This window comes from Entelurus aequoreus, linkage group LG27, assembly GCF_033978785.1.
Source record: "Entelurus aequoreus isolate RoL-2023_Sb linkage group LG27, RoL_Eaeq_v1.1, whole genome shotgun sequence".
NCBI classification, from domain to species: Eukaryota; Metazoa; Chordata; class Actinopteri; order Syngnathiformes; family Syngnathidae; genus Entelurus; species Entelurus aequoreus.
This window is the reverse complement of record NC_084757.1, coordinates 22,960,130-22,984,880: the sequence shown is the minus strand read 5'-3', so window position 1 is coordinate 22,984,880 and position 24,751 is coordinate 22,960,130. Positions and strand designations below refer to the sequence as shown.

General features: G+C 42.0%; 2 protein-coding genes across 4 annotated transcripts; both read left to right on the top strand.

The window, feature by feature from the left end:
• The first annotated feature begins 6,923 nt into the window (after nucleotides 1-6,923).
• Nucleotides 6,924-10,643, top strand: LOC133644460 (protein mono-ADP-ribosyltransferase TIPARP-like). Of its 3 annotated transcripts, none has more exons than XM_062038962.1 (6): nucleotides 6,924-7,358; nucleotides 8,541-8,990; nucleotides 9,085-9,244; nucleotides 9,322-9,509; nucleotides 9,569-9,817; nucleotides 9,927-10,643. In XM_062038962.1, exons 2-6 carry the CDS (start codon nucleotides 8,593-8,595, stop codon nucleotides 10,381-10,383), a joined length of 1,452 nt encoding a protein of 483 aa, XP_061894946.1. In that variant the 5' UTR covers nucleotides 6,924-7,358; nucleotides 8,541-8,592; the 3' UTR covers nucleotides 10,384-10,643. The 3 variants fall into 3 exon arrangements, with proteins under 3 accessions (XP_061894946.1, XP_061894945.1, XP_061894944.1); XM_062038961.1 differs by having other exon boundaries at nucleotides 8,537-8,990; XM_062038960.1 differs by having other exon boundaries at nucleotides 6,925-7,358; nucleotides 8,513-8,990.
• Nucleotides 10,644-15,475: 4,832 nt separating this feature from the next.
• LOC133644461 (protein mono-ADP-ribosyltransferase TIPARP-like) lies at nucleotides 15,476-23,441 on the top strand. Its single transcript, XM_062038963.1, has 5 exons — nucleotides 15,476-15,664; nucleotides 16,810-17,283; nucleotides 17,369-17,528; nucleotides 17,606-17,793; nucleotides 17,853-23,441. The coding sequence occupies exons 2-5, from the start codon at nucleotides 16,886-16,888 to the stop codon at nucleotides 18,064-18,066; spliced, it is 960 nt and encodes a 319-aa protein (XP_061894947.1). The 5' UTR covers nucleotides 15,476-15,664; nucleotides 16,810-16,885; the 3' UTR covers nucleotides 18,067-23,441.
• The last annotated feature ends 1,310 nt before the right edge of the window (nucleotides 23,442-24,751 follow it).

Here is a 24,751-nt window from a genome sequence, read left to right as displayed (position 1 = left end):
ATGAACATGTTTTAATGTATTATTATATTATATTATCATAGTCAGTGAAGAATATGTCCATGCTCCAGCCAATGGTGTGTGTAATTATGTTGAAGTGATGATACCCACAGCTCTCAGGCTACCTTTCCCCCCACACCACTGAACAAAAATGTCAATATAGCTGGAAGGTTTGTCATATTTTTAGACATATTTGACATTAAATTTCAGAATCAAAATCAGAATCAGAAATACTTTAATAATCCTCGAGGGGAAATTAAGATTTTCACCACAATCTGTTACGTACGGCAGGGGAAGGAGACGACACAACGGCAGGGATCAGTACAATAGGTTTATTGAAGCTGATGATGTGTTGGGGTGTGTATGCTACTCTAAGTGAATGGTGAATGGTTACCAGAGGTTGTTGTTTGTGCGTGTTGGATGAATCCTTCAACAGTACAGAGGGGCAAGGCAAGAAGACAGTCATTGGGCAAGCGAGAGATCCGTGTCCAAGCGGAGGTCGAGGATCGAGGGAAGCAGTCCAAAGTCCGGTGGGAAGTCGAGGCGCACAGCTCGATCACAGGATACTGAGGGAACACTGCGGGGAACACAGAGGACATAAGACACGAGCAGAGGGAAAGCACAGAGAGAGCAGGAACGAGGAGGGAAGCCAGAGACGGGATGCTTACTACAAAGAGTGAACTACGTTCCGGCACTGGATCTTCGGGTCCGCTGGTCTTTATTTCGTCCGCCCTCATCAGACCCAGGTTTGCAGATTGCTGATTGCCTGCAGCCGTGCAGGCGCGTGGCCGCAATGCGGGAAGTGCGAGCAGGGGGCGTGTCCTGGCTGGCTGCACTTGCTGCAGATGGCGTGCGGGGTTGCGCATGCACCGTGACACAATCCCATTCAAGAGCAGACAAACGTTACAGGGAGACAGAACCGGATCGCTGACGGGTCTGCCAACTTCCGGCGCCCCTTACAAACAAAAAGGGGAGAAACAGGTAAACGCCGGGGAGGGGGGAAGAGGGGAATATTCAGTCTAAGCCTGGGCCCCTGGAGAGGGGGTTCAGACTGAGGCCAAGGGAGAAAAAAACCCTCATAGCCATAGCACACATAAACATGTGTGTAAGAAGGAAACATCAAAGAACACAAAGGACATTAAAGACATTAAAAGAGCAGAGCTGATGCAAACAGCCACTTCTACACACAGCCACAAAAGTAAAACAACAACAAAAAAAACATACACACTGCGGTGTGTATGTATCGTAAACATTTTTGTGTGTCTGTATGCGGAGTAAAACTATGGAACAAACTGGACTTGCAACACAAGCAATGCCAAACTATTAATCGATTTAAACTATTATACAAACATGGGGTCTTGTTCAAATATAGAGATGAGGGTCTTTAATTTGACCTGCTGCTATACTCTGTCTCAAAGTGTTAACATGTGCTCAATGTTTCCTTACCATTATTGCCATGTTGTCTATTACCATTATTGCTATGTTGTCTATTACCATTGTTGGTATATTCATTATTCCTACATTGTTGATACAAATTATTGTTACAGTGTAATAATTATTGTTACCTGTGGTAATGCCACTATGATACAACATCTGTATTATAATCCTTGAACAAAGTAAGAGTGAAACTCATGTGAATAATCACTGAATGGAGAACTGGGGGTGGGATTAAATACATTATCTTCTTCCCACTTCCTTCCAGGCAAAACGGGACAATCATGCATTACATACTATACATTACCTTTTGCACTATATTAATTTATATTATTATGTGTTGTCAACTTTGTACTTCTTTATGTCATTGCCTGAAATAAATAAATAAATAAAAAATGAAAAAAATGAATGGTGGCCTCGGCCGTGTTCCACGCCATCGTCTGCTGGGGTTGGGGGAGCATGGCCAGAGACAGGAGCAGACCCAACAAAGCAACCAAGAGAGCCGCCCACCAACTCTCGACCAGTGTCCAGTCCGCATGGATCAGCGAGGATACGTCCAAGGAGACCGAGGTGTCCGATACCTGCTCATTCAGCCAAGACACCGTGAAGCTTGTCCGTCCCGGCGCTTGGCGCCAGCTCCGCAGCCCTGTCTCTTCATCCGCATCTCCTCCAGTCTCTCCAAACTGACTCTGGTTTTGGCAGAAACCCAGCAGTTGGTCTCCATGGCCAAAAGTGCCACCATTTGTCACACAGTCCCAAAGGGTTCTGAACCAAAAGGCGAAAAAAAACAACACATGAAAACATCAGGAGCACAATAATAATAATAATAATAATAATAATGGATTTTATTTGTAAAAAAAAAAAAAAGCACTTTACATTAAGTAAACAATAGGTTTTATTTTTTTTATTATCTTTGTATTTTTTTATACACTGTAGCACTTTGAGGTGCTTTTTTTTTTAATTTTTTTTTAACAAATAACGACCATATTGTGAATAAATTGAGAACAGGTAGTGAACAAAAGTTTTTGCAACTGTTATGTAAAAGAAAAGGGGTAGGATTAAATAAGCTCTGCTTCTTCCTACTCCTTTTCGAACATGTTGAAAAGAGAAACTGGAAATTGTGATGCATCATGGTGTATGCTTGCATGTTCGAAATAAACACAAACTCAACTCAACTCAACATAAGCCCCTGAGTCATGAATGATTGCCCTCCAGTAGTTGAATGTAAAATGGTTATGAATGTGGTTTTAACCATAAAATAATGGTAATGTATTATGCAAACTTGTGTGTGCACCAAAGTGTTTGTATGAATAATACAGTCAACAGAGCTCCTATTATGTAAAGCAGGGGTGTCAAACTCATTTTAGATGGGGGGGCCACATGGAGAAAAATCTATTCCCAAATAGGCCGTTCTGGTAAAATCACGGCACGATAACTTTAAAACAAATGCCAACTTCAGATTGTTTTCTTTGTTTAAAAATAAAACAAGCACATTCTGAAAATGTACAAATCATAATGTTGTTGGGTTTTTTTTACACTTACATGTTGCGGTTAATAGTATTCTATCTTTTTTTTGTTGTTTTTTATATTTTCTGAATAAATTGTGGGATAATGTTCATCAGTCAACTCATTGGTGTTCATTTTCAATCTATCAAGATAAAACAATCATATCAAAATCAAATTACAGGATGTTATTTATGTAGTTTGCTCATCATCATGTGGCATATGTAGCATCACATACAAAGATACAAAGAATTGCTATTGTTGTCCCGATACCAAAATATTGGTATCAGGACAGGTACCAAAATTATTTTGATACTTTTCGGTACTTTTCTAAATAAAGGGGACCACAAAAATTGCATTATTGGCTTTATTTTAACAAAAAATCTTAGGGTACATTAAACATATGTTTCTTATTGCAAATTTGTCCTTAAATAAAATAGTGAACATACAAGACAACTCGTCTTTTATTAGTAAGTAAGCAAACAAAGGCTCCTAATTTAGTCTGCTGACATTTGCAGTAACATATTGTGTCATTTATCATTCTATTATTTTGTCAAAATTATTAAGGACAAGTGGTAGAAAATGAATTATTAATCTACTTGTTCATTTACTGTTAATATCTGCTTACTTTCTCTTTTAACATGTTCTATCTACACTTCTGCTCAAATGTAATAATCACTTATTCTTCTGTTTGTGATACTTTACATTAGTTTTGGATGATACCACAAATTTGGGTATCAATCCGATACCAAGTAGTTACAGGATCATGCTTTGGTCATATTCAAAGTCCTCATGTGGCCAGGGACATATTTCCTGAGTTTATAAACATAATATAAATTAAAAAAAGAAGATGTTGTGATGCCAAAAAATATAGACGTAATCATAGTAGTATCAACTAGATACGCTCCTGTACTTGGTATCATTACAGTGGATGTCAGGTGTAAATCCACCAATGGCGTTTGTTTACATGTTGACGCCGGTGAGCTACAGTGTGTAGTGAAGCATGTTTAGCTATTCCTCGTCCTGCAGGGATGATACTTGTAAGAAACTCACTTTATTTGTCGCCATGGAGGCGAGGATTAGTGATTTAGAAGTAGCTAAAACACTGCCGACTGGGGCTGGACTTTAGCCGCTAGCTAGCTAGCCACGTCTTAAAGCACCTCTTCCTGAGGGCGTTTCAGTGTTATAACTTCACCTTTATATTTAGTTTTTAAGCCAAAATGCGTCCGTTCTCCCTTTTCTGTCTACACACTGGGTCTGCTTGTAAGTACTCCGTGATTGTGCGCTGCCGAACATGCTCCTCTGCTCGTAAACCAGCAATGACATGACGTTACGACGACGGGGGCAAGGGGGGGATGGCGGACCGGTACTTTTCAGAGGCGGTATAGTAGCGAATATGATTCATTAGTATCGCGGTACTATACTAATACCGGTATACCGTACAACCCTCGTGGACACATTTAGAACAGCAGTTTTTTTCATTCAAAAATTTCAGGTTTATTTTCTTACTTAGCAAACACATCCCACAGGCCGGATAAAACCTGTTTGCGGGCCTGATCCGGCCCTCGGACCATACATTTGACACTCCTGATGTAAAGCGTATAGACTGCCCCCGAGCAGTTGATGCACTCACAGTAGCTAATGGAACTGAAGATGAAAAATGTACATTGTATTTTCCCCCATCATAAAATTGTTATTAAAGTCATGTTATTTAATATGATTTTTTTTTTAGATATTCAACTGTATTTGCTGAGATTTAATGCATAGGAGGGCACTGCAGCTTTAGAAAAATAGAGAAAAAACAGCTAAGCAGACCTCAGCTGTGTTAAAAGCAAAGTGACTTTCCGATTTATTACTAGTAGTTTTCAAACTTTTATCACCAAGTACCACCATAATGACCAACATTAAAATGCAGTAGCATAGTAAGCCTAACTATTACATTAAAAAAGCCGCTGTTTTATTTAACAACTTTATTTAAAATTGTGTCCATTGCAACATTACACACAGTTTTTGAATATATTAAAGTTCAACACAGTAGTTTATTCAAGTGATTCTTTGGCGTACCACTTGAAGGAGCCCGCGTACCACTGGTGGTACACGTAATAATAATAATAATAATAATACTAATAGATCTTTTTTGTAAAAAGCACTTTATATTTAGTAAACAATCTCAAAGTGCTACAGTGTATTAAAAAAAATTAAATAAAATTCAATTAAATTAAAAAAAAATGTTTTTTAAATAAAAAATAAATAAAACGATAATAAATAAATACAAAATAAAACCTAGAACAGCCAAATAGCTATAACTAGTATGCATATATCTATAAAAAAAAAAGGCTTTTTTAAAAACAAGGGCTTTTAAGCCTTTTTTAAAAGCTTCCACAGTCAGTGGTGCCCTGAGGTGGTCAGGGAGAGCGTTCCACAGACTGGGAGCGGCGGAGCACAGTTTGAGAATCCCTGTCCTTTACAGAGTATATTTGCAGTATCATATTTTTGTCATTTAAAAGATGACATGACCATAATGGTAGTTATGGCCACGGTTATGAGTATTAGTTAACAAAAAATAATACTCAAGTGTTTTGTGTCTGATTTGCTAAGTTAAAACTAAATTCTGTGTTTCTTTTTAAAATGGGAAAATACACAATTATTTGTAAATACAATTTGAAAAATATGCAGAATATTCCCATAAAACAGTTTGGATTGTATCTATAGTAAGTAAAATAAAGTTGGAATTGAAAAAAAATGTTGATTAAAAATGCCAGGTTGCTTAATCAGAATCAGAATCAGAATCAGAATCAGAATAGTTTTATTGCCATTGTTTGAGAACGGGTTCACAAACTAGGAATTTTTCTTGGTGCAAACGTGCGACATAAAACACATATAACACATATTTGGTATAAAAAGAGCTGTGACTGAGCTATCAGATAGACTTCGAAGGGATTCAATGAATTCAAGGAGCTGCTGATAGGAGTTATTGTTCATTTGCCTGATGGCCGAGGGGAAAAAACTGTTCAGGTGGCGAGAGGTGTGGGTCTGGATGGAGCGTAGTCTCCTGCCTGAGGGGAGAGGGGAGAATAGTGTGTGTCCAGGGTGAGAAGAGTCAGCTGTGATCCGACCCACACGCCTCCTGGTCCTGGAGGAGAACAAGTCCTGGAGGGATGGGAGCTTGCAGCCAATCACCTTCTCAGCAGCACGTACGATGCGCTGCAGTCTATTCTTATCCTGGACTGTGGCGCCGGGGAACCACACTGTGATGGAGGAGGTCAGGATGGACTCTATGATGGCTGAGTAAAACTGCACCAGCATCTCGGTCGGCACCTTAAGTTTCCTCAGCTGCCGCAGGAAGTACATCCTCTGCTGGGCCTTCTTGATGAGGGAGCTGATGGTCAGCTCCCACTTGAGGTCCTGGGCGATGGTGGTGCCCAAGAAACGGAAGGAGTCCACAATGGGGACGGGGGTGGGAGAGTCAATCAGGGTGAGGGGGGATGGTGGGGCTGTGACTTTCCTGAAGTCCATGATCATCTCCACTGTTTTCTGGGCGTTCAGCTCCAGGTTGTTGAGGCTGCACCAGGACGTCAGCCGGTCCACCTCTCTCCTGTAGGCGGACTCATCGCCATTCGAGATGAGCCCGATGAGGGTGGTGTCATCCGCAAACTTGAGCAGTTTTACGGATTGGTGACTGGAGGTGCAGCAGTTTGTATACAGGGAGAAGAGCCAGGGGGAGAGTACACCGCCCTGAGGAGTACCAGTGTTTGTGGTTCGACTGTCCGAGACAATCTTCCCCAGCCTTACGTGCTGTCTTCGGTCTGTCAGGAAGTCATTAATCCAACTGCAGAGGGAGTCGGGCACGCTGAGCTGGTAGAGCTTGTCTCGTAGCAGTCCAGGGAGGATGGTGTTGAAGGCAGAGCTGAAGTCCACAAACAGGATCCTAGCGTAGGTTCCTGAGGAGTCCAGATGCTCCAGGATGAAGTGGAGGGCCAGGTTCACTGCATCATCCACAGACCTGTTGGCTCTGTAGGCGAACTGCAGTGGGTCCAGGAGGGGGGCGGTGATGTCCTTGAGGTGGGGCAGGACCAAGCGCTCAAAGGACTTCATGACAAATACATAGATTGATTTAATATAATGTAAACTTCATATTTTTGTTATAACTAAAATGCACAATGCTAGGTTTTAGTCATTGGTATTGTACTTATCAAAAAAGACAATATTATGCACAATACAAAGTTGAACTGATTTTAATTTTAATTGTGTTTTTTTTAAATCCATACTTTGAACTGCGAGTCAAATATTACAAAGGTAAAAAAACCAAGCTTTTACAAAGCATTAAAGACATGAAAAAAATCCACCCGTCTGACATCGTCCTTGAGGAACTTTCTCTTTGCAGTCCACATTGTCCCTGCAGTCAACGTTCAGGAGCCGAGAAGGTAAGTTTCTTAACTATAAACTTTAATTTATTGATCAAAGTTGAGTAAATTACGTCATTTTGGGGCTAAGGGGTGTTTGCTTTGACTAGACTAGACTTCTAAAAGCTAAGTGGATTGAAGAGAAAAAAAAGTCTGAATTTACAAAACCCAAAACCAGTGCAGTTGGCACGTTGCGTAAATCGTAAATAAAAACAAAATACAATGATTCTCAAATTCCTTTCAACCTATATTCAATTGAATAGCCTGCAAAGACAAAATACTTAACGTTCAAACTGAACACCGTTATTTTTTGCAAATACTATCTCATTTGGAATTTGATGCCTGCAACAAGTTTCAAAAAAGCTGGCACAAATGGAATAACAGCCTGGGCCCGAGCTCATCTAAGATGGACTGATGCAAAGTGGAAGAGTGTTCTGTGGTCTGACGAGTCCACATTTCCAAATTGTTTTTGGAAACGTTGTGTCCTCCGGAACAAAGAGGAAAAGAACCATCCGGATTGTTATACGTGCAAAGTTCAAAAGCCAGCATCTGTGATGGTGTGGGGGTGTATAAGTGCCCAAGACATGGGCAACTTACACATCTGTGAAGGCACCATTAATGCTGAAAGGTACATACAGGTTTTGGAGCAACATATGTTGCCATCCAAGCAACGTTATCATGGACGCCCCTGCTTATTTCAGCAAGACAATGCCAAGCCACGTGTTACAACAACGTGGCTTCATAGTAAAAGAGTGCGGGTACTAGACTGGCCTGCCTGTAGTCCAGACCTGTCTCCCATTGAAAATGTGTGGCGCAACATGAAGCCTAAAATACGACAACGGAGACCCCGGACTGTTGAACAACTTGAGCTGTACATCAAGCAAGAATGGGAAAGAATTCCACCTGAGAAGCTTCAAAAATTGGTCTCTTCAGTTCCCAAACGTATACTGAGTGTTGTTAAAAGGAAAGGCCATGTAACACAGTGGTAAAAATGCCCCTGTGCCAACTTTTTTGCAATGTGTTGCTGCCATTAAATTCTAAGTTAGTGATTATTTGCAAAAAAAAAATATGTTTCTCAGTTTGAACGTTAAATAGCTTGTCTTTGCAGTCTATTCAATTGAATATAAGTTGAAAAGGATTTGCAAATCATTGTATTCTGTTGTACTCTTCTGAAGCCAGACTAACCAACCCCTTCCAAGTCAGCATCCACTTGACCCAGAAGACCAGCAGCTTCACCCAGCAGCCCCCCATCAGCATGACCTCGCCCAAGGTTGTGAAACATGGCTCGACCCACAAGACCTGCGCGTTACTCAGCATCTCGGATAACGTGCTTCAGCCTGCCCCTCCTGGTCTGGCGCCCCCAGATGGCCAAACGTCTCCATCGCCAGCCGCCCAGATAACCTCAGAGTCCCCCGCACAGCCGCCTTTGTTCCACACAAAGAGCTTGAACGACGTGGAGATCTGCGACAGTTTCCTGCTGGGGAAGTGCCCCGAAGGGACGTCGTGTCCAAAGCATCACACGGCCTTGCCATTCCACTGGCAGCTGTGGTGCCTCAAGACGCTGACCTGGGTGGATGTGCAATCTTCTGCCCAAGTTCTCCTGGAGCGTAAGTACTGCAAAGTGGACCGGGACACTGTCTGCCTCCATGACGGGTGAGTGGACGGGGAAGGGGTTGGAAACGGTGTTGGGGGGCGTTGAGGGGGCTCACTCGCCTCTGCTTGGTTTCATCTGGTCTCTGCTCTATAGGAAAAGGCTCCACAGAGTGCATTTCGACACCATGAAGATATCCTGCTCGTCCACGTACAGCAGCGTCAGACGCCTGAGCAACTCAGAGAGTCACCCGTACTTCCCCGCCAAGTGGCGCATCTACTGGAGGGACCTCTCATATTGGAAGGAGTACACCCAGGTCCATTTGTCCCGCCAAGTGTCATGAAGATCTCTCAGGCGTGGAGTCTGGAACTTTTGTTTGTGAATGTGTTGCAGGACCAGTCCGACTTTCTCCTTAGGAAGATTAGCCAGAAGGAGCCACACTGTTCTTTAATCATTGATGCCAAGAAGTACAAGGTGGACTTTACCAACATGACCCAAATCAATGTCAAGACCGGCTACCAGAGGGATGTCCGCTGCGTAGCAGTTTACCGCTCGCCGGAGTCTATGCACCCTTACTTGAAGTTGGTAACCTCGTTTATCAAGTTCTTGGCCGTGACTCACTTTGCTTCATCTCCTCCAGGACAGGGCCTGCCCAGCCTCACCTTCAGCCCAACTTTAGTGTGGACCCTCTGGAGGACTTCACCTCCTGGTACCCTCCAGTGTGGTCTTTAGACTCAAAACAGGACATGAACCTGGTGAATGTACCGGCCTGTTCAAGGGCCTTCAAGACTGTCCAGAAAGTCTTCAATGAGGGTCTGCATGAGAGCGAGGTGGACATTGTCAGCATCCATATGGTCCAGAATGCCCTGCACTGGGACAAGTATCAAAGGTCAGACTTTCCTTTTGGACTTACCTCAGTTTGGTACAACATTTTGGATCAGTTCCAAGGTAAGCTGTGCCGCGATGTTCTAAAGATGGGGATTGTTTTGCGCTCGCAGGAAAAAGGTGTCCATACAGAAAAAGCACGGCAGCTGCCAGGAACCTTTGGAGCGCCATCTCTTCCACGGCACTAAACAAAAGGCCGTCAATGACATCTGCCAGAACAACTTCGACCCAAGCAAGGCTATATTAGGTAACTGCTCCTACTTTGCCGCCTCAGCCAAAACGTCCCATCGGTACACGACTCCGGGGAAGCCTGATGGGGTCCGCCACATGTTCTTAGCAAAAGTCCTGGTGGGGAAGAAGATCTTGCGTCCGAATATTTTGCATAGCCGCTACGACGCCTGCAAAACATATCTGCCCGACGAGTTTGTCGTCTCTGACAGCTGTCAGATCTACCCCTACTTCCTCATCAGTTTCAAAGACGAGTCCGACTTTTCAAGTTCGACTTCATCGACATTTGACGCGGTCCACGTTGGCAAAGAATGTTCCGTTTTTCATCCACAAAGAAAGTGAAGCACTGACATGTACCAGACGGTCTATTTCTAGGCGTACCAGAGAGAGAAAAAAGGTACTTCAGTCGGATGAGGCGTTCACTGACCTCGTTTGATTCAAGATCACATAAAAGAGTATCTTTAACATGTTTCTCTCTTTAAACCACATTGCATTTCTTAAGATTTTAAATATTATTTATTCGCAACTGGTACTTGGTTAACAAAGTTTTGCTTGTGAATGATTATAATTATTGACTATATAAAAGTTGTTGTTCAAAATGATCTATTGTTGTTTTTGACTAATTTATTTTAAAGGCAATACAATGCTGAGTTAAGTTTGTTCAAATATTCTGTCTCAGCATGGGCTCCTGAAGAGGGGGTCCAGACTGAGGCCAAGGGGAAAAAACTCATAGCCATAGCACACATAAGCATGTGTGTAAGAGGGTAACATCAAACATCAAAGGACACTAAAGACATAAAAGTGCAGAGCTGATGCAACCAGCCATTTCTACATACAGCTACAAAAATAAAAAAAATAAAAAACATACAGACTGAGGTGGCCTCTGCGGTGTTCTACGCCATTGTCTGCTGGGGTGGGGGAAGCAGGGCCAGAGACAGGAGCTGACCCAACAAAGCAACCAAGAGAGCCAACTCCACCCTCGGCCAGTGTCCAGTCTGCATGGATGAACGAGGATGCCTTCATAAAGGTAACTGATCTTTTAATGTTAATTTCTACATTTCATCATTCAAATGTGTTTCACATTGTTTTCTATGTGTAAAACAATTATTCTTTATAAATGTGGTTTTAACTATAAAATAATGGTATTGTATCATGCAAACTTGGTGTGTGTATAAATAATACAGTCAACAGAGCTCCTATTATGTAAAGCAGGGGGGTCAAACTCATTTTAGATGGGGGGCCACATGGAGAACAATCTACTCCCAGGACTGGTAAAATCACGGCACGATAACTTTAGAAAAAAAGCCAACTTCAGATTGTTTTCTTTGTTTAAAAATAGAACAAGCACATTCTAAAAATGTACAAATAATAATGTTTTTTTTTTTACTGAGATTTAATGCATAGGAGGGCACTGCAGCTTTAGAAAAATAGAGAAAAAACAGCTGAGCAGACCTCAGCTGTGTTAAAAGCAAAGTGACTTTCCGATATATTACTAGTAGTTTTCATACTTTTATCACCAAGTACCACCATAATGACCAACATTAAAATACAGTAGCATAGTAGGCCTAACTATTTCATTAAAAAAGGCCGCTGTTTTATTTAACAATCTAATTTTTAAATTGTCAATTGCAACATTACACACAGTTTTTGAATATATTAAAGTTAAACACAGTAGTTTATTCAAGTGATTCTGTCATGTCTGTTCATGTTTTTGTTTTGGCCATGTGTTTGTTTTTTGGACTCTTTTTAGTTCCTGGTTGCACTTCCTTGTTTGGTTTGGTTTCCATGGTCACCCATTAGTTTTCACCTGTCATGTCACGCACCTGTTCACCTGTCTTGTCACGCACCTGTCTTCACTGATCACGTCACTATTTAAATCTGTCTATGTTTCTGTTGTTCGTCCTGGCGTCCTCGCACTTTTTCATCACCCTGATTCATGTCATGTTCACAGTTCTTTACCAAGTAAGTTTTTGTTTATTATTGCCACAGTTTGTGTTTTTGTTTTATTGTTCATAGTTTTTGCCATTGTGCAAGTTTTGTTTTCATAGTCAAGTTGTTACCTCCGCTGTGAGCGCCTTTTGTTTGCTTCCTTTTTTTTTGTAGTTTATTAGTGTCACAATAAATCATGTATTTAAATTCACGCCTTGCCCGCGCCAATTTTTCCTTTGCCTTCCGGAGAAGCAAAACCCAAGAACCCAGTTATGACAGTAGGACGCCAGCAGAAGAGTTTCTCCGCAAAAAATCGGACGGTTTTGACGAGGCAGCGAGGGAGGTCCTCCGCGCCATGGAGGAGGAATCGCTGCGCTACTCCTCCATGGAGTAGAGAGACTCCATTTGGTCCGAGGACTGCGCTGCGTCACCGCAATCCCGGAAGCGCCGCTCCCGACGAAGGACGTCAGGGAGGGCTTCCGCAAACAAAGAGGACGCCTCACTCCCGCAAGCTCCTCCCCCTCCGGGCGGAAGCAAGCCACAGGCAGCCCGGCTTCACCCTGATGACATCACAGCTCAAGATTTTTTTTCTCTGAACTCTTTTACTTTTGATCAGCCGCCCTCAACAAAGGACTCTGTTTCTATGATCAAATATTATCAGAACATGATTTTGGACATTAGAGCATATCAGTCACAGCCATCTGAATTTCATGCCCTGCCCAGGACTCAAGCCACGCCCAAGTCACACAATTTTTTTTTTTCACCCCCTCAATCTCAGGTACAAAAAGAGAGACATTTTGGACAATTGATAGGGGAGGATTTTACCCCCCTCCTGACCTCCCTCCACCCACCCCAAAAAACGGTTCCAGACAGCGGGGAGCGCGTCTGGTATCCGCTCCTTGAGGGGGGGGGCTAGGGCTGGGAAATGTTCAGGTGGGGTGGTTCAGCATCGCCATGCCAAGCCACAGCCTCCAGCTTGGCCACCACCACCTGTCTTTCGACCTGCCAAGCCACAGCCACCAGCACGGCCCCCACCACCAGTCTTTCGCCATGCCAAGCCACAGCCTCCAGCTAGGCCACCTCCACCTGCTCCACGCCCAGCTCCACGCCAAGCCCCACCACGCCAAGCGCCACCAGTACCTGCTCCACGCCAAGCGCCACCAGTACCTGCTCCACGCCAAACGCCACCAGTACCTGCTCCACGCCAAGCGCCACCAGTCGCAGCTTCACGCCAAGCGCCGCCAGTCGCAGCTTCACGCCAAGCGCCGCCAGTCGCAGCTTCACGCCAAGCGCCGCCAGTCGCAGCTCCACGCCAAACGCCGCCAGTCGCAGCTCCACGACGCCTAGTGCCGCCAGTCGCAGCTCCACGACGCCTAGTGCCGCCAGTCGCAGCTCCACGACGCCTAGTGCCGCCAGTCGCAGCTCCACGACGCCTAGTGCCGCCAGTCGCAGCTCTACGACGCCTAGTGTCGCCAGTCGCAGCCCCACGCCAAGACCAAGTCCAAGACACACCACGCCAAGTCCAAGACACACCACGCCAAGTCCAAGACACACCTCGCCAAGTCCAAGACCAAGACCCTCGTCAAGACCAGAACCAACCATGCCAAGACCAACCATGCCAAGACCAAGACCAAGTCCAAGACCAACCATACCAAGACCAACCATGCCAAGACCAAGACCAGGTCCAAGACCAACCTCGCCAAGACCAGGTCCAAGACCAACCTCACCAAGACCCTCGCCAAGGCCAAGACACTCCAAGCAGCCAAGACCCTCCAAGCGGCCAAGACCAAGCTTCGCCGCCTGCTTCGTCTGCTGCACCCGCACCTGCGTCATCGGCTGCTTCCACGCCTGCAACGACGACGACGCGCCTGCCTCCTCGTCGGCCACGAATGTGGCCACTACCTAGTCGTCCGCCGCGCCAAGTGCGCCCACCTCTTAGTCGGCCACGCATGTGGCCCTTCCCGGGTCGCCCACCTCGCCTGTGGCGGCGGCGAGTGGAACGCCGCCGCCACATGACTATGCCTCGGTGGATTCGGGGCCACTTGGCCTGGCGACCCACCGCCACATCCCCCTCCCGCCCTCCCATGACTCTTGATCCTGTTTTTTGGACATCTGGGATCTGTCCGTAAGGGGGGGGGGGGTTCTGTCATGTCTGTTCATGTTTTTGTTTTGGCCATGTGTTTGTTTTTTGGACTCTTTTTAGTTCCTGGTTGCACTTCCTTGTTTGGTTTGGTTTCCATGGTCACCCATTAGTTTTCACCTGTCATGTCACGCACCTGTTCACCTGTCTTGTCACGCACCTGTTTTCACTGATCACGTCACTATTTAAATCTGTCTGTTTCTGTTGTTCGTCCTGGCGTCCTCGCACTTTTTCATCACCCTGATTCATGTCATGTTCACAGTTCTTTACCAAGTACGTTTTTGTTTATTATTGCCACAGTTTATGTTTTTGTTTTATTGTTCATGTTTTTGCCATTGTGCAAGTTTTGTTTTCATAGTCAAGTTGTTACCTCCGCTGTGAGCGCCTTTTGTTTGCTTCCTTTTGTTTTGTAGTTTATTAGTGTCAAAATAAATCATGTATTTAAATTCACGCCTTGCCCGCGCCAATTTTCCTTTGCCTTCCGGAGAAGCAAAACCCAAGAACCCAGTTATGACAGATTCTTTGGCGTACCACTTGAAGGAGCCCGCGTACCACTGGTGGTACACGTAATAATAACAATAATAGATTTTATTTGTAAAAAGCACTTTATATTGAGGAAACAATCTCAAAGTGCTGCAGTGTATAAAAAAAATAAATTAAAACATTTTTTTTTTAAAATAAAAAAACAAATACAAAGATAATAAAGAAATAAATACAAATAAAAACTACAACAGCCAAATAGGTATAACTACTATGCATATATCTAAAAAAAAGGCTTTTTTAAAAAGAAGGGCTTTTAAACCTTTTTTAAAAGCATCCACAGTCTGTGGTGCCCTGAGGTGGTCAGGGAGAGCGTTCCACAGACTGGGAGCGGCGGAGCACAGTTTGAGAATCCCTGTCCTTTACAGAGTATATTTTCAGGATCATATTTTTGTCATTTAAAAGATGACATGACCATAATGGTAGTTATGGCCACGGTTATGAGTATTAGTTTTAAAAAAAAATACTCAAGTGTTTTGTGTCTGATTTGCTTAGTTAAAATCACATTTTGTATTTATATTTAAAATGGGAAAATACACAATTATTTGTAAATACAATTTGAAAAATATGCAGATTATTCCCATAAAACAATTTGGATTGTATCTATAGTAAGAAAAATAAAGTTGGAATTGAAAAAAATGTTGATTAAAAATGCCAGGTTGCTTACAATACATAGATTGATTTAATATAATATAAACTTCATATTTTTGTTATAACTAAGATGCAAAATGCTAGGTTTTAGTCATTGGTATTGTACTTATCAAAAAAGACAATATTATGCACAATACAAAGTTGAATTGATTTGACTTTTCCTTTTTTTTTTTTTTTAAATCCATACTTTGAACTGCGAGTCAAATATTACAAAGGTAAAAAAATCAAGCTTTTACAAAGCATTAAAGACATAAAAAAAATCTACCTGTCTTTCATCATCATTACCATCCTGACATCGTCCTTGAGGAACTTTCTCTTTGCAGTCCACATTGTCCCTGCAGTCAACATTCAGGAGCCGCGAAGGTAAGTTTCTTTACTATAAACATTAATTTATTGATCAAAGTCGAGTAAATTACGTCATTTTGGGGCTAAGGGGTGTTTGCTTTGACTAGACTAGACTTCTAAAAGCTAAGTGGATTGAAGAGAAAAAAAAAGTCTGAATTTACAAAACCCAAAACCAGTGAAGTTGGTTTTGTGTAAATCGTAAATAAAAACAAAATACAATGATTCTCAAATTCCTTTCAACCTATATTCAATTGAATAGCCTGCAAAGACAAGATACTTAACGTTCAAACTGAAAACCGTTATTTTTTGCAAAAACTAGCTCAGATGCCTGCAACAAGTTTCAAAAAAGCTGGCACAAGTGGCAAAACAGCTTGGGCCCGAGCTCATCTAAGATGGACTGATGCAAAGTGGAAAAGTGTTCTGAGGTCTGACGAGTCCACATTTCAAATTGTTTTTGGAAACGTTGTGTCCTTTGGAATAAAGAGGAAAAGAACCATCCGGATTGTTATAGGTGCAAAGTTCAAAAGCCAGCATCTGTGATGGTGTGGGGGTGTATTAGTGCCCAAGGCATGGGTAATTTACACATCTGTGAAGGCGCTATTAATGCTGAAAGGTACATACAGGTTTTGGAGCAACATATGTCGCCATCCAAGCAACGTTATCATGGACGCCCCTGCTTATTTCAGCAAGACAATGCCAAGCCACGTGTTACAACAACGTGGCTTCATAGTAAAAGAGTGCGGGTACTAGACTGGCCTGCCTGTAGTCCAAACCTGTCTCCCATTGAAAATGTGTGGCGCAACATGAAGCCTAAAATACGACAACGGAGACCCCGGACTGTTGAACAACTTAAGCTGTACATCAAGCAAGAATGGGAAAGAATTCCACCAGAAAAGCTTCAAAAATTGGTCTCTTCAGTTCCCAAACGTTTACTGAGTGTTGTTAAAAGGAAAGGCCATGTAACACAGTGGTAAAAATGCCCCTGTGCCAACTTTTTTGCAATGTGTTGCTGCCATTAAATTCTAAGTTAGTGATTATTTGCAAAAATAAATACGTTTCTATGTTCGAACATTAAATATCTTGTCTTTGCAGTCTATTCAATTGAATATAAGTTGAAAAGGATTTGCAAATCATTGTATTCTGTTGTACTCTTCTGATGCCAGACCAACCAACCCCTTCCAAGTCAGCATCCACTTGACCCAGAAGACCAGCTGCTTCACCCAGCAGCCCCCTATCAGCATGACCTCGCCCATGGTTGTGAAACATGGCTCGACCCACAAGACCTGCGCGTTACTCAGCATCTCGGATAACGTGCTTCAGCCTGCCCCTCCTGGTCTGGCGCCCCCAGATGGCCAAGCGTCTCCATCGCCAGCCGCCCAGATAACCGCTGAGTCCCCCGCACAGCCGCCTTTGTTCCACACAAAGAGCTTGAACGACGTGGAGATCTGCGACAGTTTCCTGCTGGGGAAGTGCCCCGAGGGGACGTCGTGTCCAAAGCATCATACGGCCTTGCCATTCCACTGGCAGCTGTGGTGCCTCAAGACGCTGACCTGGGTGGATGTGCAATCGTCTGACCAAGTTCTCCTGGAGCGTAAATACTGCAAAGTGGACCGGGACACTGTCTGCCTCCATGACGGGTGAGTGGACGGGGAAGGGGGTTGGAAACGGCGTTGAGGGGGTTCACTTGCCTCTGCTTGGTTTCATCTGGTCCCTGCTTTATAGGAAAGGGCTCCACAAAGTGCATTTCGACACCATGAAGATATCCTGCTCGTCCACGTACAGCAGCGTCAGACGCCTGAGCAACTCGGAGAGTCACCCGTACTTCCCCGCCAAGTGGCGCATCTACTGGAGGGACATCTTACATTGGAAGGAGTACACCCAGGTCCATTTGTCTTGCCAAGTGTCATGAAGATCTCTCAGGCGTGGAGTCGGGAATTTTTGTTTGTGAATGTGTTGCAGGACCAGTCTGACTTTCTCCTTAGGAAGATTAACCAGAAGGAACCACACTGTTCTTTAATCATCGATGCCAAGAAGTACAAGGTGGACTTAACCAACATGACCCAAATCAATGTCAAGACCGGCTACCAGAGGGATGTCCGCTGCGTAGCAGTTTACCGCTCGCCTGAGTCTATGCACCCTTACTTGAAGTTGGTAACCCCGTTGATCAAGTTCTTGGCCGTGACTCACTTTGCTTCATCTCCTCCAGGACAGAGCCTGCCCAGCCTTTCCTTCAGCCCAACTTTAGTGTGGACCCTCTGGAGGACTTCACCTCCTGGTACCCTCCAGTGTGGTCTTTAGACTCAAAGCAGGACATGAACCTGGTGAATGTTCCGGCCTGTTCAAGGGCCTTCAAGACTGTCCAGAAAGTCTTCAATGAGGGTCTGCATGAGAGCAAGGTGGACATTATGAGGGGCCGTTAGGGACATTATTGTTATGTACCGAGCAAAGGGAAGGAGGCGACACCAAGGCAGAACTGCGGTTTACTAGGTTTATTGAAAACCTTGATGAGTGCGTGGGGTGTGTATGCTACCACAAGTGAATGAGTGCAGACGATGTGTAGAATTAACAATGTAAGTTTTACCAGGGGTTGTTGTCGGTGCGTGTTGTGTGAATCTTTCGTCGAATCCAAGGGGCTAGGCGAAGAGGTAGTCAGCAGGGAGGCAAGCAGTCTGGGGGGCTGGAGAGAGGCAACAATGTCCAAGTCCAAGCAGAGGTCAAGGGTCAAGGATCAAGGGAGGCAAGCAGAGATCCAGGTGGAGGTTGTGAGGCAGGACACAATCACAGGCAGCAGGGAAGACACTGTGGAAGACACAAGGGACATCAAACACGGGAACGAGGAAGAGCACAAAGAAGGCGAACAAGGAATGAGGGAGTGGTGCCAGACGTGATGCTTACTGTGAAAGATAGGCTACGTTCTGGCGAAGGTCTCTTGGGTTCGCTGGCTTTTAAGCTGCTCCCTCTCATCAGGCACAGGTGTGTTGATGCGCAATTGCTTGCAGCCTTGTCGCTGGGTGGGCGTGCTGTGCCCAGTGTGAGCAGGGGCGTGTCTAAGTGTGCTGCCAGCAGAGGTCCCGGCAGCCCCAGCTGCCGAGGGAAAGCGGGTTCGAATCCGGGCCGTGACAATTATTCAGAATTACCTCTTACATACACTACTGAAATGCTCTCACATAAACAACTGAAATCTTTTTCTTTTATACACACTACTGAAACACTCTTATAAACACTACTGAAATGCTCTTACATACACTACTGCAGGGGTCACCAACCTTTTTGAAACCAAGGGCTACTTCTTGGGTACTGATTAATGCGAAGGGCTACCAGTTAGATACACACTCAAATAAATTGCCAGAAGTAGCCAATTTGCTCAATTTACCTTTAACTCTGTTATTATTAATAATTAATGATATTTATCTTTGTGGAAACACTGATCATCTTAATGATTTCTCACAATAAATATATATAGAAACAGATAAATATCAATATGCAACACTTTATTTTTATATTTTCTCTAAGTGCACATTTTTCAAATTGAACATTTTCAAATGATCACTTCTAAGACAGTCTTGTGAAATCACAATATCCCATTTTAACTAGCTAGCCACTAACATTTTTTAACAAATCATGAATTACTTTGCACCATGTTTGTACAAATAATAACTCACGTAAAATACAAAAGTAAACTCTCAAATTTTTAAATCATGTCACACTTTGAACTGGACACCAAATCTGTTATCTGTTTCTTTGTCAGTTAGTGGGAAGCCTGCCATTGCATGCTGTTAACTAGTGTGTTGTACTCTGGTGTGTAACTTGACACTGCAACTCTGAGTGAGTCTTGCAGATGTGCATTAGTGAGGCGTGTTCTGTGTTTGTTCTTGATGAAGTTCATGTCAGAAAAGGCTGATTCACAAAGATAAGATTTTTCCTCATTGTTTGCGGAACCTTCTTAATCTTTTGGACATATTTTCACAGCAATCTGGCCTTAAGCTTAATTATGATAAATGTAAAATGTTAAGGATCGGAAATCTAAAGGGAACGTCCTTTCGAATGGAATGCAAAGTGCCTGTTTTGTGGACAGATGGACCAGTTAACATACTTGGTGTTGTTGTCCCAGAAAATCTGGAAGATCTAGGCTCAGTAAATTATGATAATCGACTAAGAAAGCTGGACAAAATTATGCAATTATGGAAAGGGAAATCCCTAACCTTGTATGGTAAAATGTCTATTGCCAACTCGTTAATTATTCCTCAATTTATTTGTTTGTTTTTGTCATTACCAGCTCCATCACAAAACTTTTTTAAGATTTATGAGCGGAGGGTCTTCGATTTTGTCTGGAACGGCAAACCAGAAAAGATTAAAAGAAAGGTTTTGTACAAAGAGTATGAATATGGGGGCCTGCAACTTCTCAACCTTGAAGCTATGTGTCTGTCTTTAAAAGCATGAATTGTTCCAAAGATGTATTTAAACATTGAGTGGTACACAAATGTCCTGTTGGACAAAAAACATGTACTGTATCAAAAGAAATTGTATCTTTTTTTACAAGTGATCCCCTCCCAGAGAGTCTGCTGGGAAACATGGCGGGGTTCATAAAGGAAACAATCCACTCATAGTGGTGTTTTCAATTTTATGTGCCAGAAAAAAGAGACGATATTTTGCAGCAGTTAATATGGATGAACTCTAATATTGTAATAGATGGAAAGCCTTTCTTTTGGAAAAATATGTTTGAAAGAGGAATCATTTTTGTCAATGATATTATCAATGAGAATGGTAAAATTATGAAGTATGATGAATTTAGAGCTATGTATGGTGATGCTTGCTCAAGCTTTTCATTTGATCAACTAACTGGAGTAATTGGGAAAAGATGGAAACAAATAATTAATTATGGAACTACTAAATTATTAGTTTGTAAACCTCTAATAAGAAATTCTAGTTGGCAAAAAGGAACTAAAATGAATAGAAAAATATATGATTTTTATTTAATAAAGAAATCTTTGAAGGCTGCCTCATACAACACAAATGGAAAATGGGAGGACTTTTTTGACTGCCCGTTGCCATGGGATGCCATATTCAAACTAATCTATAAAACCACTATCGATGTGCAAAATCGTTATTTTCAAATTAAAATTATTTATAACTTCCTACCCACAGGGAAAATGTTAAAATTATGGAATATGACAGAGTCAGATGATTGCCGATTTTGTTGTCAGGAGCCTGAATCCACCCTGCATTTGTTTTGGTATTGTCATAATGTGTCTTTGTTTTGGGTGGAAGTTGAAAAAATGTGTTTAAGGATTGGTTTGTTTATGAAGCTTAATGTGGTTTCTGTTATTTTAGGAGAGTTCATTGACAATCATGATTTAGTCAATTTAATTATAGTACTCGGTAAAATGTTTATTTTTAAGGCCAAAAACAGATATTCACTTAGTATTACTTTCTTTAAAGGCCTACTGAAATGAATTTTTTTTATTTAAACGGGGATAGCAGATCTATTCTATGTGTCATACTTGATCATTTCGCGATATTGCCATATTTTTGCTGAAAGGATTTAGTATAGAACAACGACGATAAAGATCGCAACTTTTGGTATCTGATAAAAAAAAGGCTTGCCCCTACCGGAAGTAGCGTGACATAGTCAATTGAACATATACGCTAAGTTCCCTATTGTTTACAATGATGGCCGCATGAAGTGAGAGAGATTCGGACCGAGAAAGCGACAATTTCCCCATTAATTTGAGCGAGGATGAAAGATTTGTGGATGAGTAAAGTGCAAGTGAAGGACTAGTGGGGAGTTGAAGCTATTCAGATAGGGAAGATGCTGTGAGAGCCGGGGGTGACCTGATATTCAGCTGGGAATGACTACAACAGTAAATAAACACAAGACATATATATACTCTATTAGCCACAACACAACCAGGCTTATATTTAATATGCCACAAATTAATCCTGCATAAAAACACCTACGTGTTTGTTATGCTAGCTCCTAGCTCCTCTGCTAGCTCCTAGCTCCATAGAACGCGCCAATACAATTCAAACACCTGATCAACACACACAATCACTCAGCCCAAAGGACCGTTCACCTAACCCAATGTTCATAAAGCTTATATATTTTTAAAAAGTTACATACGTGACGCGCACATACGGTCAAGCTATCAAATGTTTAGCAGCCAAGGCTGCATACTCACGGTACCTGGTATTCAGCTGGGAATGACTAAAACAGTAAATAAACACAAGACATATATTTACTCTATTAGCCACAACAGAACCAGGCTTATATTTAATATGACACAAATTAATCCTGCATAAAAACACCTACGTCTTTGTTATGCTAACTCCTAGCTCCTATGCTAGCTCCTAGCTCCATAGAACACGCCAATACAATTCAAACACCTGATCAACACACACAATCACTCAGCCCAAAAGACCGTTCACCTAACCCAAGGTTCATAAAGCTTATATATTTTAAAAAAGTTACGTACATACGCAAAAAAAAAGTTGCGCACATACGGTCAAGCGATCAAATGTTTAGAAGCCAAAGCTGCATACTCATGGTAGCACGTCTGCGTCTTTGTCATCCAAATCAAAGTAATCCTGGTAAGAGTCTGTGTTGTCCCAGTTCTCTACAGGCGTCTGTGTATCGAAGTCAAAAGTCCTCCTGGTTAGAGTCTCTGTTATCCGAGTTCTTCCATCTTGACTGCATCTTTCGGGAATGTAAACAAAGACGCGCCGGCTGTGTACTGTTGTTGCTGACTTCCTTCGAAAAATACGTCCGTTTCGCACCGACAACTTTCTTCTTTGCTTGCTCAGCTTCTTTCTCCATAATGCAATGAACATAATTGCAACAGATTCACGAACACAGATGTCCAGAATACTGTGGAATTGTGAAATGAAAACAGAGCTTTTTCGTATTGGCTTCAATGTGGAAGGCATACCCGTGTTCCCCGGGCTACGTCACGCGCATACGTCATCCTCAGAGGCGTTTCGAACCGGAAGTTTAGCGGCAAATTTAAAATGTCACTTTATAAGTTAACCCGGCCGTATTGGCATGTGTTATAATGTTAAGATTTCATCATTGATATATAAACTATCAGACTGCGTGGTCGGTAGTAGTGGGTTTCAGTAGGCCTTTAAAACATTTATTCAGTATTTTCTAACTTTAGAAAGTTACATGGTTGAAAACGATAATGATGCCAAAAAACATTATTAAAAAGATGAGAAGTCCTCAAAGGCTTATTTTGAAAGTATAATTATGTTTATAGATTATATGATATCTGTTGTTGTGTTCCCTAATTTGAGTGACCTGGACATAATCTGGACTGTACATAAATGCTTATTTTGAAAATGTAATTTTGTTTATAAATTATATGCAATCTGTTGTGTTCCCTAATTTTTTTCTGTGTACATGAATGAAGGTGTGTGTTGCTGAGTCCGACTTGGACATTATCTGGACTGGGCCTGGTTTAAAAAAACCTTTAAAACAAATCTAATTTCATTGACAACCTGGTCTGTTGAAGATAAGGCCCTTTTTTAAAAAATAAAATAAAATAAGATGAATAAATAAACATTTTCTTGGATAAAAAAGAAAGTAAAATAATATAAAAATAATTACATAAAAAATAGTAATTAAAGAAAATGTTAGTGGACCAGCAGCCTATACAATCATGTGTGCTTCAGGGACTGTGTCCCTTGCAGATGTGTTGTCTATGTTGTGGGAACCAGAATATTGGTAGCAGAAAGAAACAACCCCTTTTGTGTGAGTGGGTGTGGATGAGTGTGCATAGGGGAGGTTGTTTGGGTTGATGCACTGATTGAAAGTGTATCTTGTGTTTTTTCTATGTAGATTTAATTAAAAAAAAAAAAAAAATTTTTTTTTTTTTAGAACAGGCCCGCGGGCGACTCATCTGGTCCTTACGGGCGACCTGGTGCCCGCGGGCACCGCGTTGGTGATCCCTGCACTACTGAAATGCTCTCACATAAACAACTGAAATCTTTTTCTCTCACACACCCTACTGAAACACTCTTATAAACACTACTGAAATGCTCTTACATATACTACTGAAACACTCTTATAAACACTACTGAAACACTCTTATAAACACTACTGAAATGCTCTTACATATACTACTGAAACACTCTTATAAACACTACTGAAACACTCTAATAAACACTACTGAAATACTCTTACATACACTACTGAAACACTCTTATAAACACTACTGAAATACTCTTACATACACTACTGAAACACTCTTATAAACACTACTGAAATACTCTTACATACAATACTGAAACACTCTTATAAACACTACTGAAATACTCTTACATACACTACTGAAACAATCTTATAAACACTACTGAAATACTCTTACATACACTACTGAAACACTCTTATAAACACTACTGAAATACTCTTACTTACACTACTGAAACACTCTTATAAACACTACTGAAACACTCTTATAAACACTACTGAAACATTCTTACATACACTACTGAAACACTCTTATAAACACTACTGAAATGTTTTTGTCTCACGCACACACACACATACCTGGAATTATTTTTCACTAGTATGTATAAACGGATTTCACCCGTGTGTGTGTGTGAATATTATTTTTAACAGTGTGTTGAAAACAACCTTTTTTGGCTCAGAAAGGTTCCTTATGTCTCATTATTCATATCCTTTCAATACTTGTCGGTGTGTAATTCCAGACATAGATGTAAACATTAATGAGACAACAATGAACATTTTTCAACAAGTGAACCCACTTGAAAATGATGGCAACTATAGAATAGACATTTTCACTTCAATTCTGCACTTTATTCAGTGGACAACATGGGAATTATAAGGTTTGTTAAAATGTTTTCTTCACTTGTGCAGTGTATTCTGCGAATTAACATTTTGTTTAAACATTTTGTAAAAAATAAATAAATAAGGAACCTGTTATACAGACCTGTATGAAGTTGCCCACTTTATTATTGCAAATATAAGAATAACACCGCAATACTTTTGTGCTGTGAACATTTATGTTTCTACGGTTGATGTTTTTAAGTTATTTTATGTTCTCACTAGTAATGTCATCCAGCCCCCACCACCACACACACTTTGTC